Genomic DNA, 12301 nt, shown 5'->3' with positions numbered 1-12301 from the left:
TCTGCATTACAATGATCTGAACATGTCTTAAGCTTTTGAAGTATAAACTTCTAGTCTTAATTATTGTAGCCTCACGCCATGGAAAAAGCTCATTGGATAGTGTGCTGCTTTTGCCTTGTGCTTGACCCAGCTTTAAGCCTGGTCACCACCGCACTGAAGGAAGTAAGCTTCACAGCTGTGGTCTCTTTCACACCCTCCGTGCTATAACTCCCTTTGAGCTCCAGTGGGTAAATCGTCCCAGAGACAGGAGTATTAGTATTTATAATATTGTTTACACTATTTCACATAATAAAAATTATCCTCCCTTTAAGGAGATACTTGCAGATCGTGCAATATTACCCTATAAGTAAAATAGTTGACCAGCACTGCAGAACCCTACAAACTCAAGGCCAGTCTAGTCCTCTGGCTAAATCGAGGCAAGGAGGGGTGGGTTGGGGAGGGGGGGCCATGTGTGTGAGTCGGGACTACAGGCCTGCAAAGTGTCGGATCCCCTGTGCAAACAACAGGCCGCCAAAACCAAAAACAAAACAAAACAAAACAAAAAAGCAAATAACAAGGGGAAAAAATGACAGGGTGGTGGAGATGAATTAGGAAGCTGTAAGTGGTGGCGGAGCACAGTGAATCCGATGTGCTGGCAGCGGGTAAAGGTAGGTAGGTGCTGAGAACTCAGAATGCGGGGCTAAAAGTTCCAAGGTGTGGAAAGCCCTCAAAGAGGATCTGCAAAGCCTTTTATCTTCAGAAGCCCAAGCAGCACGGCTACTTGGCGGCTCCACCTAGGCGCTGTTCTGGTCGTTTCCCTGATGGTCAACCTTCCTCCCTTCCACCCACTCGCCTCCCCATCAACCTCCATAGGCCCCTCACCACCCCGGACTGGGAACCTCGACGAGCCACCACTGCATCATCGTGGATCTCAAACTCGTTCTCCCGCCAATTCTGTCCCCTGACCCTCGCCTTCTGACCCCGGACACCTCTCTTCCGCCTCCCGAAGCTCGGGAATCCCTCTTGCGTGCTGGAGAAGAGGCAGTTTGTGAAGATGGACTGTCACCGAGGCAGGAAGGAAGGAATACGCCGTAGTCTGTAAAACACTTATCAGTTGTTCTCGCACATTTTCTCTCATTATAGACCTCCTACCTAGCGAGGAGGGATTTGACTTCCGGTTGAGGGTCAGTGCCTTCTGGGAAATGTAGTCCCTTGCTTCCACGCCTCACTCCGGGGAGCCGAGAGCGAGGGAGCGTCGCGAAAGTTTACGATTTAAAGACACTTCTCTTTGGCTCTACAAAAGGGAGAATTTATGACATATACAAACTGGAAATAAATCATACATAAACTGTTGTTTTTCAAGAATCGTTCCCCGCCGAAGTTTGAAAATGGATGGGACCCGTCCCTCCCTGACCTTTAAGTGGAGCAGCAGCTAGACGGTCTCTTAGTCCCAATCTGTTCCCCGCCTGCCTTGAAGCCCCGCCCACCTGCCGGACTCCGAGCCGCTGATTGGCTAAGAGCACTTGAGCGGCGGAAGCAGCTGGCTCGCGCGGGGTGTGGAGAGAGGGGGAGAGCTGTGAAGATGGCGGCAGTGGTGGAGGTGGAGGTTGGAGGAGGTGCCGCTGTGGAACGGGATCTGGATGAGGTAAGGAAGAGTTGAGAGTCCAGGAGAGGAGAGGCTCGGTCTGCAAATAAAGAAAGGTGTCGGGAATGAGGCTTCTAGGAGAGAAGAGAACCTGAGAGGGAAGGAGCCAGCTGGGGGGCGGGTGTGTGGAGAGGGAAATCAGAGGACTCGGGCCGGGGGCTCCGAGGCAGTCGTGGGAGGAAGACTTGTTGTAACCTCGAGGGTGGAGCTGGAAGCCGGGGGGGGAGAAGCCAGAGGGGCAGGGTGGGGGATTTGAGGTCATTAATTGGGGTCCTCGGGCAGGACCTGAGGGCTGAGAGGTGGCAGGAGATGGAGGGGCGTGGACTCCTGCGGGGAGTCGCCGGACTGCGGGCGGGGATTCTGTCCGTCGGGGTGTGTGCGAGGAGCTGGCCCACGGGCTGCGGAAAGAGTGCTCTTCCACTAGCTTTATAGCTTTCAGTTGCATTTATCATCCCATTTTAGGACTTTGTCCATCACGTACGCCCAGTAAAGTTCTGGCCACCGGCTCGGTGAATGAATGATTGTACACCGCAACTCATCCATTCACTCACCGCCGAACGCTGGACAAAATGCTGGGGACACAAGGGGTCCTTTCCTTGAAGAGCTCAGCCTGGCGGTGGCAGACAGGCGTGAAAACTAGCCATTGCATCCGAGGTAGAAGGTACCGAGAAAAGGGAGCCTGTTCCGTTTGAATTAGGGAAGACTGAGTCTTAAAGCACACGTGCTTGGCTTTCCTAGACTTCAAAAGAGTTTTTGAGGGTGAGCTCCTTGAAGGGTTAGGCTCCCTTTATCTCTTAAATAAGCATATAACCATTGGTGTATTTAATTACCAGTGATCGGTGAAGGAATCATTAGGAGAAAGGAGGCACTGAGTTTGAAGGGAATGAAGAACAGCGCTGAGCAGCAGAGAGCGAAGGTGAGAAAGGAAAGGGCGAAGACGATAAGGCTAAGGGCGTATTCATAACGAAGCGCGCTTGCGGGCTTGACCATGACGGCGTATATGTACGGGCAGCACAGAGGAAAGGGATTGTCTGACAGGGGTGGCACCAGGGTGGGATAGAAGCAGACTTGAGAAAAAAGCCCTGTTGCTTGATAAGGGGATGACTCGGAGGATTCGTTTCACCTGATCCAGATCATTAAGGTGGGGCGAGGTACCTGAAAATCTGACAGGTGGTGGGCAGCGTGAAGGAAGTGCTTTAGATCCTTACCTTCCAGTCACTGGAAGCCAGAGGTGTTTGAATGCCACTCAGTTGGTGACGAGAAATGACCTCCAAAGACCCCTTCCAGCTTTGAGTTTCTGTGATTACAGCTGGCAGTGGTCCAGTGAGATACATTTGAAAGCACCTTGAAAAAGGGGTAAATGCTGTTATGAAGTAATATGTGGTTGTTTAACTCATGGCTCTCTGACTTAAGTTGCACAGAGCAGGGCTCATTGAGATAAAGAGCATTAGTTTTGGTTGAGGAGAAGGAGGGAACTTTAAGTTTTGATACTAGATAGTTTCTAGTTTTTGCTACTTAGCTTTTCTTGTTCTAATGTTTTCACCTTACTGTTTTAAGGGTATAACCGTGTCTATCTGCACACTATACTTCTAGCCTCTCAGGTGTGTCCCCCATCTCACCCCCACCACTGGGGCGAGGTACTGGCACTATGAATCCACTGCTCCCTGTGGCCATTTCCCCCTCCCCCCAATTTTTATTAGGACAGAGAAACTGAGAGAGGAGGGAGGAGATGGAATCACACCTGAAGACCCCCCTCCCCAGGTCCTTGTACTTGTAAATATGTGCACATAACTTGGTGAGCTGCTGCCTGACCCCCCCAGAAGTCAGTTTTATATGCTGATGTTCGTTCAGACCAAAAACATCACTTCTTTCATTTACAAAGAAAGAATATAATCTGTTCTGAAATCTGACTGGTTCTATCCTTTGTGTGTTTTAAGAAAGCATTTTGGGGGGCCGGGTAGTGGTGCACCTGGTTGAACGCACTTGTTACAATGCGCAAATACCCAGGTCCTGAACGCACTTGTTACAATGCGCAAATACCCAGGTTCGAGTCCCCAGTCCCCATCTGCAGGGGGAAAGCTTCACAAGTGGTGAAGCAGTGCTGCAGGTGTCTCTCTGTCTCTCTTCCTCTCTGTCCCCCTCCTTCCCTCTTGATTTCTGGCTGTCTCTGTCCAATAAATGAATAAATAGAGATTAAAAAAATTTTAAAAAGAAAGCATTTTTGAGAAACAGGGTCATTCCTTTAAAGTCTTCCTCTCCCAGCAAAACAAAACAGGTATGATCGGATAGACCTTAGTTTATATAGGGGTTTGTACTGATGTGTCCCTGTTTCCTACCTTCAAGTAGTGAACGAGAGTAAAGGTGAAATCCTTTCAATTTGTAAGTTGTGTGTGTGGGGGAGGGTGAGGGACAACTCTACATTGTACACTGGGAATTTCAAGATGAACAAGACAAGATATTGGTAATCTAGTGATGAAACCTGTAAATAACCCATCCTAGTACGGGGCATTGATGTAATGGAAGGGCATAGCAAATGCAGTGGGGGCACAGGAAACATACCCAGGAGTCTGGTAGGGGTGTCAGTAATGTCTTTATGATAGATAGGTTGGAGGTGAAAAATTCAAGTTCAAGTTACCAAAAAAGCAGTGATTTGCATATGGCGTCAGAGTTGCTTTCCTCTAGCATTTTCTGTTCTCTGAATAGCTTTCTTTTTTAAAGGTTTATTTTTATTGAGAAACAGATTGAGAAAAGGAAGGACCAGAGCAGTGCTCAGCTCTGGCATATGTTGGTGCCAGGGATTGAACCTGAGACCTCTGAGCCTGTCATAAAAGCCTGGTGCGCTGTGGGCTGTGCTATCTCCCTGGCCCTGCTTTGTAGCTACACTCTCCTACAAGGCCTATATTTTGATAGGGTAAGATGCTAAGCTGTATGGTGTACTGCACCAGGCAGAGGACTCTGGGGGTGGGGGGGAGGGTGCTGGGGTTGAAGTGTATGATGGCGGAAAAGCACCAATTTGGAGGTGAGAGCATTCTACAGGCACCTGTTATAGGGACATGAGAAATGGTGCCAACAACTACATTCTAACCCATTAACCGCCTAGTAAAATGACTGAATAAATGCTATGATAAGGGGGAAAATGCTGACATGTAGTAAGTGCGCTTTTTCACGCCTTTGGAAAGATCGCCCATTGCTGCGGTTGGTTCTTCAGGATACTGCATCCACTTTCTTAGATCAGATGCCATTAGCGGTCATAGCAGCCATAAGCTCGCTCAAGAGCTTTTCGTCTTTTATCTTATGTATTCTTTATTTTCTCGGGTAGTTGAGGCAAATTAGGCTCTCCTTGCTAATTGTTCCTCCTGTTTTGGAAACAGGACTTATAAAGAGCTGCCAGTAGAAGAGGCTGCTGTTTACTGCCAGTGTGTGTCCTTAAAGCATTTACACTGTATATCTCCCTTGTTATGAACAGCAGACCTCTGGTGGCGGTAAGCCCTGTTGTGAGGACACTCAAGCTCGAATGATGAAATCACTTTCCTAGGACAACACCAGCTTGTGAGTGGAGACATGCAGATTCCAGCCCAGGTGCTGCGCTGAGCCCCTTTGCTTCCATTCCTCACTCTTATCATTTGTACTGTGGGGATAGGTTATTTAAAGCTTATGGTTTTAATCATCTGGTGTAAAAATTGACACAGTATATTTGCTTATGACTCAAAGGAGCATTTTGAGTCTTCGGTTTCTAAGTTCTATTAGCATTCCCTACTTAAGACTGAAGACACAGGTTCAGAGTGTTTTGAGTCACTGCTCAGGGGCTTGCAACCAATTAGTATCACTAGGATTTAAACCTGTGTTTCCACATTCCAAAGTGTCTTTGTTTCCCCCTCAGCTTAACCTAAACTGCCGGCTCATCAATGGAAACTGGCCTTTCCATTCTATATAAAAGTTTCATCTCCAAAACATGAAGAAGTATTTAACTCCTGAAAGGAGCAAAGTGAGGATTAACTAAAGGACTATTGTTTTTTCTCGACAGGATCTTTATTGATAACGTGTCATGAGTAGTGGTTAGCCTGTGGTTGTTAGGGAAATGACATCTGGGTCCAGGCAGGTCAGGCTTTGTGTTAAACAGTTCTTTTTTCTCAATTTTCCAGGCCACAGGTGTTTGAGAATGTTAGGAGGATAAAGATGGTACCATCTAGATAGATAACCCATATGTAGGCCTATCCTGGAGCTTGTGAGTTTCTTCCCAGGGTAGTTGGCCTGCCTTTGAGAGATCCTTTTGGCACCAAGAGCTGGCTGGGACCTCATTTGGAAGGTTCACAGCCTGCCTGCGACTTCAGTCCCAGTGCTGCTTCATCTGCCCTAATAGGATATGATGCTGATCAGTGAGTAGTTTCCAGTCCAAGCTAGAGCTAGAAGCAGATATCTGGGCCAGCAACTAACTTGGTTCCCTCATACAAGCATAGGGGTATTTTACCACAGGGCCCTGTCTTATACTTGTTAGAAGGAGAAATTGGGCTAGATGGGTGATATTTTAAGCCTTTTAGTTGCAAAACTCCTTTTCAAACAAGATTTTACTGTGATGTTTTGTGGTGCTTGAAGGGACTCAGACACCCTTTAGACATCCTTGAGTGTCTCAAGCTACACTTTGACAATCAAGGAGTCTTTTAAATATTTATTTATTTATTTTCCCTTTCGTTGCCCTTGATGTTTTTCATTGCTGTTGTAGTAGTTGTTGTTATTGATGTTGTTGTTCGGACAGAGAGAAATGGAGAGAGGAGGAGAAGATGCGGGGCAGGGGTGGGGGGGAGAGAAAGACAGACACCTGCAGACCTGCTTCACCACCTCTGAAGCAACTCCCCTGCAGGCGGGGAGCCAGGGGCTCGAACTGGGATCCTTAAGCTGGCCCTCATGCTTTGCGCCACTTGTGCTTAACCCGCTGCTCTACCGTCCAACTCCCAGGAGCTTTTTCTGATGCCCACTGATTGGTTGACCCTGTTGTACCAGCTCTAGCCTGGGACCTTGTACAGTTTCCTAGTGCAAGTATTGTATGGTCTGCCTTGCTTACTGGACTGGAAGCTTCATTAGACAGCAGAGATCAAGTCTGTTTTGGTTATCATTGTAGGTTCTTCTCTCAGCGTGGGTATTGTATGGTCTGCCTTGCTTACTGGACTGGAAGCTTCATTAGACAGCAGAGATCAAGTCTGTTTTGGTTATCATTGTAGGTTCTTCTCTCAGCGTGGGGCCTGGCAATAGGCACCTAATAATGTTCATTTTATTTTTAAAATACTTTTTATCTATTTAATGAGAGAGACTTACAGAAAGACATAGAGAGCAGTGCACTGCTCTGACTTATGGGGTGCTGGCGGTTGAACGTGGGACTTCGGCGCTTCAGGCATGAAAGACTTGCATAACTGTTATGCTGTCTCCCAAACCCCATTATTTTTAAGCAATAATAATAGCTATGCTAATGAAAGTGTGATATGCCAACCCTCCTTTTTATTGTGCATTTTAATGCAAATCTTCAAAAAATTATTTAAATATCCTCAGTATTCCTGTGATAATCAAACTGATGGACTCAATCTCAATCTGAAGCTATTTGACTTCAGTCTGCTGTGTATTATGTGACCAGGGAGGTGGCTCAGTGGCTAGAGACTGGACTTGCAAGCATGACATTTAACATCACATGTGCCAGAGGGATGTTGTGGCTGTCTTGTTAATGCAGTTTTAAAAATGCTGTGTACTTTGTTTCTGATTGCTAGCGGGTCTTTGCTGATGCTGTTCTGCTTGGAATATTTTTCAGTCCCCCCTGCCTTTCCAAACGCCACCTGTCCTTTTAAGTTTTTAGACCAAGGCTCTGTATTCTGATGAACAGTGATCTTCTCTTCTTGCCTTTTATGGTTTCCTCTGTTCATTGAACAGTTCACTCATTAAACTTTCCTCAAGTACAGTGCCAGGCACCATTCTGTGCTGGATAATATCAGTGTAGTTAAGATGGGATGATTGTCGTGCAGGAATTCATAGACTAACATGAGGGTAGAGAAAGCTCTATAAGTATAAAAATAGGTCACTTGCTACTTTGCCAAATCTACGGCCCAGGTTTGTTTTTTTTAAATATTTATTTATTCCCTTTTGTTGCCCTTATTGTTTTATTGTTGTAGTTATTGTTGTTGTTGATGTCATCGTTGTTGGATAGGACAGAGAGAAATGGAGAGAGGAGAGACAGAGGGGGAAAGATAGACACCTGCAGACCTGCTTCACCGCTTGTGAAGCAACTCCCCTGCAGGTGGGGAGCCAGGGGCTCAAACCGGGATCCTTGTGGTTTGTGCCACCTGTGCTTAACCCGCTGCACTACCGCCTGACTCCCTACTGCCCAGGTTTGAACCCACCCCCCACTGCATTAAAGGAGGCTTCAGTGCAATGATCTCTTTCACTTTCTCTCTCTGCCTCTGTCTTTAAAAAGAGAATGTCACAGGGTGCTGAGCAGTAGCGCAGAGGGTTAAGTGCACATGACAGGTGCAAACAAAGAGCAAGGACTGGTGCAAGGATCCCGGTTCAAGCCCTTGGCTCCCCACCTGTGGAGGGGGGGGGTTCTCTTCACAAGCGGTGAAGCAGTTCTGCAGGTGTCTATCTTTCTCTCCCCCCCTCTGTCTACCCATCCTCTCTCCATTTCTCTCTGTCCTATCCAACAACAACAATAACAGTTATCAACAAGGCCAACAAAAGGGAAAAAATAGCCTCCAGGAGCAGTGAATTCTTAGTGCAGGCACCTTCTTCTAGCGTTTGCCCTTCTTCCGTAGCCAGTCAACAGCGTCAGGTTGAGCCCGATGTAAAGTTTCGAGACCTCCTTTGAATCTGGAGAGGTGGCAGTCGTTGACTATGTGGGTCATAGTCTGTCTGGAGCCGCGGGGGCAGTTCGGGTCGTCTCTGGCTCCCCAGTGATGGAACATAGCGGCGCACCGGCCATGGCCTGTTCCATAGCGATTGAGGAGGGCCAGGCACCAAGCCCCAGCATTAACCCTGTAAGCAAAAAAAAAAAAGAGAGAGAGAGAGAGAATGTCACATGTGCTGTGATTGTAGAGTAAGTTGATACAGTGGGTTCAAAGAGGCAGTGGCAGTGCCAGCTTGTTTGGTAAGCCCCCATAGACCTCCAGTTGGCAGGTTCCCTTCCCTTGCTTCTTCAGAGCAGTAGTCACTGTTGGGTTTTGTTGTGTTTTACCTCTGATGGGTTGCTCCCTGAAGACATTTGTTAAAGTGTTCCTTCTTTCCAGGGATTTGTTTCTCAGGGGATTCTTGGTCAAAGCCAAGACAATACTGGCTTGTTGGAAAAGTCACGAGGTGTTTTTCTGTGCTTTTTTAATGCAAAAATGAGTCGCTACTTTTCCGACAACCCAGTGGGAACAGATTGAAGCAGGTGTGATTGAAGTTTAATCCTGGACTTTATTTTGCCACCAGTGTTGTTACTGGGGCTTGGTGCCTGCACAACAAATCTACCATACTTAGCACTGGCCATTTTCATTTGCTTTTGTGGTAAGGAGAGACACACATGTAGCACTGCTTCACCATTTGTGAAGCTTTCCCCCTGCAGGAGGGGACTAGGGATTTGAACCTGGGTCCTTGTACATCATCATGTGTGCCCTCAACCTGATTCACAACCTCCTACAATATTTTCTTTAAGGTATGTTATGTAGGTAGTACTTAGCATAGTGGAGAATAAGAGAGTAGTAAACAGACAGTAGGCCTGGGTTCTAGTCAAGGAATAGCAGATGTGTTTTATCTCAGTGACAGCCAAATAATACAGTTCAGTGTATGTTTAGCAAGCTATTTAGAGGCTGATTCTGAGGCCAGGACACAGCAGTAAAGCGCGAGGGGAGACAGGATGTAGAATACTTAACCATTGCCGGATCCTGGGCCTAGTGTTTTATATGTATCCCCTGTTTCAGCCTGCAGCCTCACAAATAAATATATTTAATATGTACATGTATGTATTTTGAAGATGTATCTATGAGGGAGAGAAAGAAAGACAACCAGTGTAACACTTTTAACTACTGAGCCACACCCCAGGCTGCTATTATTATTTTTTTGTTGTTGCTGCTATTATTTTTATACCTATTCTACAAATGTAGAAATTTAGGCTTAGAGAATTGAGGTTACTTTCCCAGTGTTATACAGCTCCACATAGTAACAGAACTGGGTCCAATCCAAGACCAGTCACCAGCACTCTGAGCAGTGTGAGAACCATGCACTTGTCATGCTGTCTGTCCTGCAGCAGATACTACTTCTTTTTTTTTTTCCTTATTGGGCCTTAGTTGTTGTTGTTGAAGTAGCATTACAGAGTAACAGTATGTAAGGCTTTTCTCCTTTCTATTTTTTTTTTTTTTTAATTTTATTTTAGGAGGGGTACAACTCCACACAATTCCCACCGCCCAATCTCCATATCCCACCCCCTCCCCCGATAGCTTTCCCATTCTCTATCCCTCTGGGAGCATGGACCCAGGGTCATTGAGGGTTGCAGAAGGTAGAAGGTCTGGCTTCTGTAATTGCTTCCTCGCTGAACATGGGCGTTGACTGGTCGGTCCATACTCCCAGTCTGCCTCTCTTTCCCTAGTAGGATGGGTCTCTGGGGAAGCTGAGCTCCAGGACACATTGGTGGTGTCTTCAATCCAGGGAAGTCTGGCCGGCATCCTGATGACACCTGGAACCTGGTGACTAAAAAGAGAGTTAACATACAAAGCCAAACAAATTGTTGAGCAATCATGGACCCAAAGCTTGGAAAAGTGGAGAGGAAGTATTAGGGAGGTACTCACTGCAAACTCTAGTATACTTCTGCTTTCTTACTTTGGTGCCATACTCCAAACTCAATTTCTGCTTTGCGTTTCTACTTTTTTTTTTTTTTTACATGCATAACATTCCCCAGATTCCCATTTAGCAATACAACCCCCACTATTTCATTCATCATTTTTCATGGACCTGTATTCTCCCCACCCACCCACCCACCCCAGAGTCTTTTACTTTGGTGTAATACTCCAATTCCATTTCAGGTTCGACTTGTGTTTTCTTTTCTAATCTTGTTTTTCAACTTCGGCCTGAGAGTGAGATCATCCCATATTCATCCTTCTGTTTCTGACTTATTTCACTCAACATGATTTTTTCAAGGTCCATCCAAGATCGGCTGAAAACAGTGAAGTCACCATTTTTTACAGCTGAGTAGTATTCCATTGTGTATATATACCACAACTTGTTCAGCCACTCATCTGTTGTTGGACACCTGGGTTGCTTCCAGGTTTTGGCTATTACAAATTGTGCTGCCAAGAACATATGTGTACACAGATCTTTTTGGATGGATGTGTTGGGTTCCTTAGGATATATCCCCAGGAGGGGAATTGCAGGGTCATAGGGTAGGTCCATTTCTAGCCTTCTGAGAGTTCTCCAGACTGTTCTCCACAGAGGTTGGACCAATTGACATTCCCACCAGCAGTGCAGGAGGGTTCCTTTGACCCCACACCCTCTCCAGCATTTGCTGCTGTTACCTTTTCTGATGTGTGACATTCTCACAGGAGTGAAGTGATATCTCATTGTTGTCTTGATTTGCATTTCTCTGACAATGAGAGACTTGGAGCATTTTTTCATGTGTTTCTCAGCCTTTTGGATCTCTTCTGTGGTGAATATTCTGTCCAATTCCTCCCCCCATTTTTGGATGGGGTTATTTGTTGTCTTGTTGTTGAGTCTGGCAAGCTCTTTATATATGTTGGTTATTAAACTCTTATCTGATGTATGGCATGTAAAGATCTTCTCCCATTCTGTGAGGGGTCTCTTGATTTGGGTAGTGGTTTCTTTTGCTGTGAAGAAGCTTTTTAATTTGATGTAGTCCCATAGGTTTATACTTGCCTTAGTCTTCCTTGTAATTGGATTCGTTTCATTGAAAATGTCTTTAAAATTTATGCGGAAAAAAGTTCTTCCAATATTTTCCTCTAAGTATCTGATAGTTTCTGGTCTAACATCCAAGTCCTTGATCCACTTGGAATTTACTTTTGTATTTGGTGAAATACAGTGATTCAGCTTCATTCTTCTGCATGTTTCAACCCATTGTTTCCAACACCATTTGTTGAAGAGACTCTGCTTTCCCCATGTAATAGTCTGGGCCCCTTTGTCAAAGATTAGATGTCCATAGGTGTGGGGCCTCATTTCTGGGCTCTCAGTTCTATTCCACTGGTCAGTGTGTCTGTTCATGTTCCAGTACCAAGCAGTTTTGATGACAATGGCCCTATAATATAGTTTGAGATCTGGCAGTGTGATGCCTCCGGTTCTGTTCTTTTTTCTCAAGATTGTTTTGGCAATTCTAGGTCTTTTCTGGTTCCAGATAAACATTTGTAGCATTTTTTCTATTCTCCTAAAAAATGTGCTTGGGATCTTGATGGGGATAGCATTAAATTTGTAGATGGCTCTGGGTAATATATTCATTTTGATGATGTTAATTCTTCCAACCCATGAGCATGGAATATCTTTCCACTTCTTTGTGTCTTTTTCAATTTCTTTGAGTAGTGACTCATAATTTTCAGTATACAAGTCTTTCACTTCTTTGGTTAGGTTTATTCCTAGATATTTTATTGTTTTTGTTGCTATAGAAAAAGGAACTGATTTCTGGATTTCAATTTCTTCTAACTTAGTGTTTGCATAGAGGAATGC

At 45.6% G+C, this 12301-nt stretch overlaps 2 protein-coding genes across 9 annotated transcripts in view; one reads left to right on the top strand and one right to left on the bottom strand.

The window, feature by feature from the left end:
• The window catches only part of XNDC1N (XRCC1 N-terminal domain containing 1, N-terminal like), a 50941-nt gene extending 49282 nt beyond the window's left edge, over window positions 1-1659 (bottom strand). Inside the window, exons 1-2 of one of the 6 annotated variants that reach the window (XM_060176899.1) lie at window positions 1467-1659; window positions 969-1273 (exon numbers count right to left, since the gene is read on the bottom strand). The gene's annotated coding sequence lies outside the window, so the exon portion shown is untranslated. Of the gene's footprint in view, window positions 1-861; window positions 885-959; window positions 1274-1322; window positions 1424-1466 lie in introns of those variants that run through there. The other 5 variants (XR_009545641.1, XM_060176895.1, XM_060176898.1 and 2 more) reach the window with 5 other exon arrangements.
• RNF121 (ring finger protein 121) overlaps window positions 1536-12301 on the top strand; it is a 90849-nt gene continuing 80083 nt past the window's right edge. For 2 of the 3 annotated variants that reach the window (XM_007527505.3, XM_060176900.1), the window contains exon 1: window positions 1536-1624. In XM_007527505.3, coding sequence (XP_007527567.1) covers window positions 1562-1624 — 63 coding nt within the window. In that variant the 5' untranslated portion in view covers window positions 1536-1561. Of the gene's footprint in view, window positions 1625-2457; window positions 2541-12301 lie in introns of all 3 variants that reach the window. The other variant, XM_060176901.1, reaches the window with a different exon arrangement.

The sequence above is a fragment of the Erinaceus europaeus genome, chromosome 17, assembly GCF_950295315.1.
Source record: "Erinaceus europaeus chromosome 17, mEriEur2.1, whole genome shotgun sequence".
NCBI lineage: Eukaryota > Metazoa > Chordata > Mammalia > Eulipotyphla > Erinaceidae > Erinaceus > Erinaceus europaeus.
The sequence above is the reverse complement of the archived record's forward strand: the minus strand, read 5'-3'. Positions and strand labels throughout refer to the sequence as shown.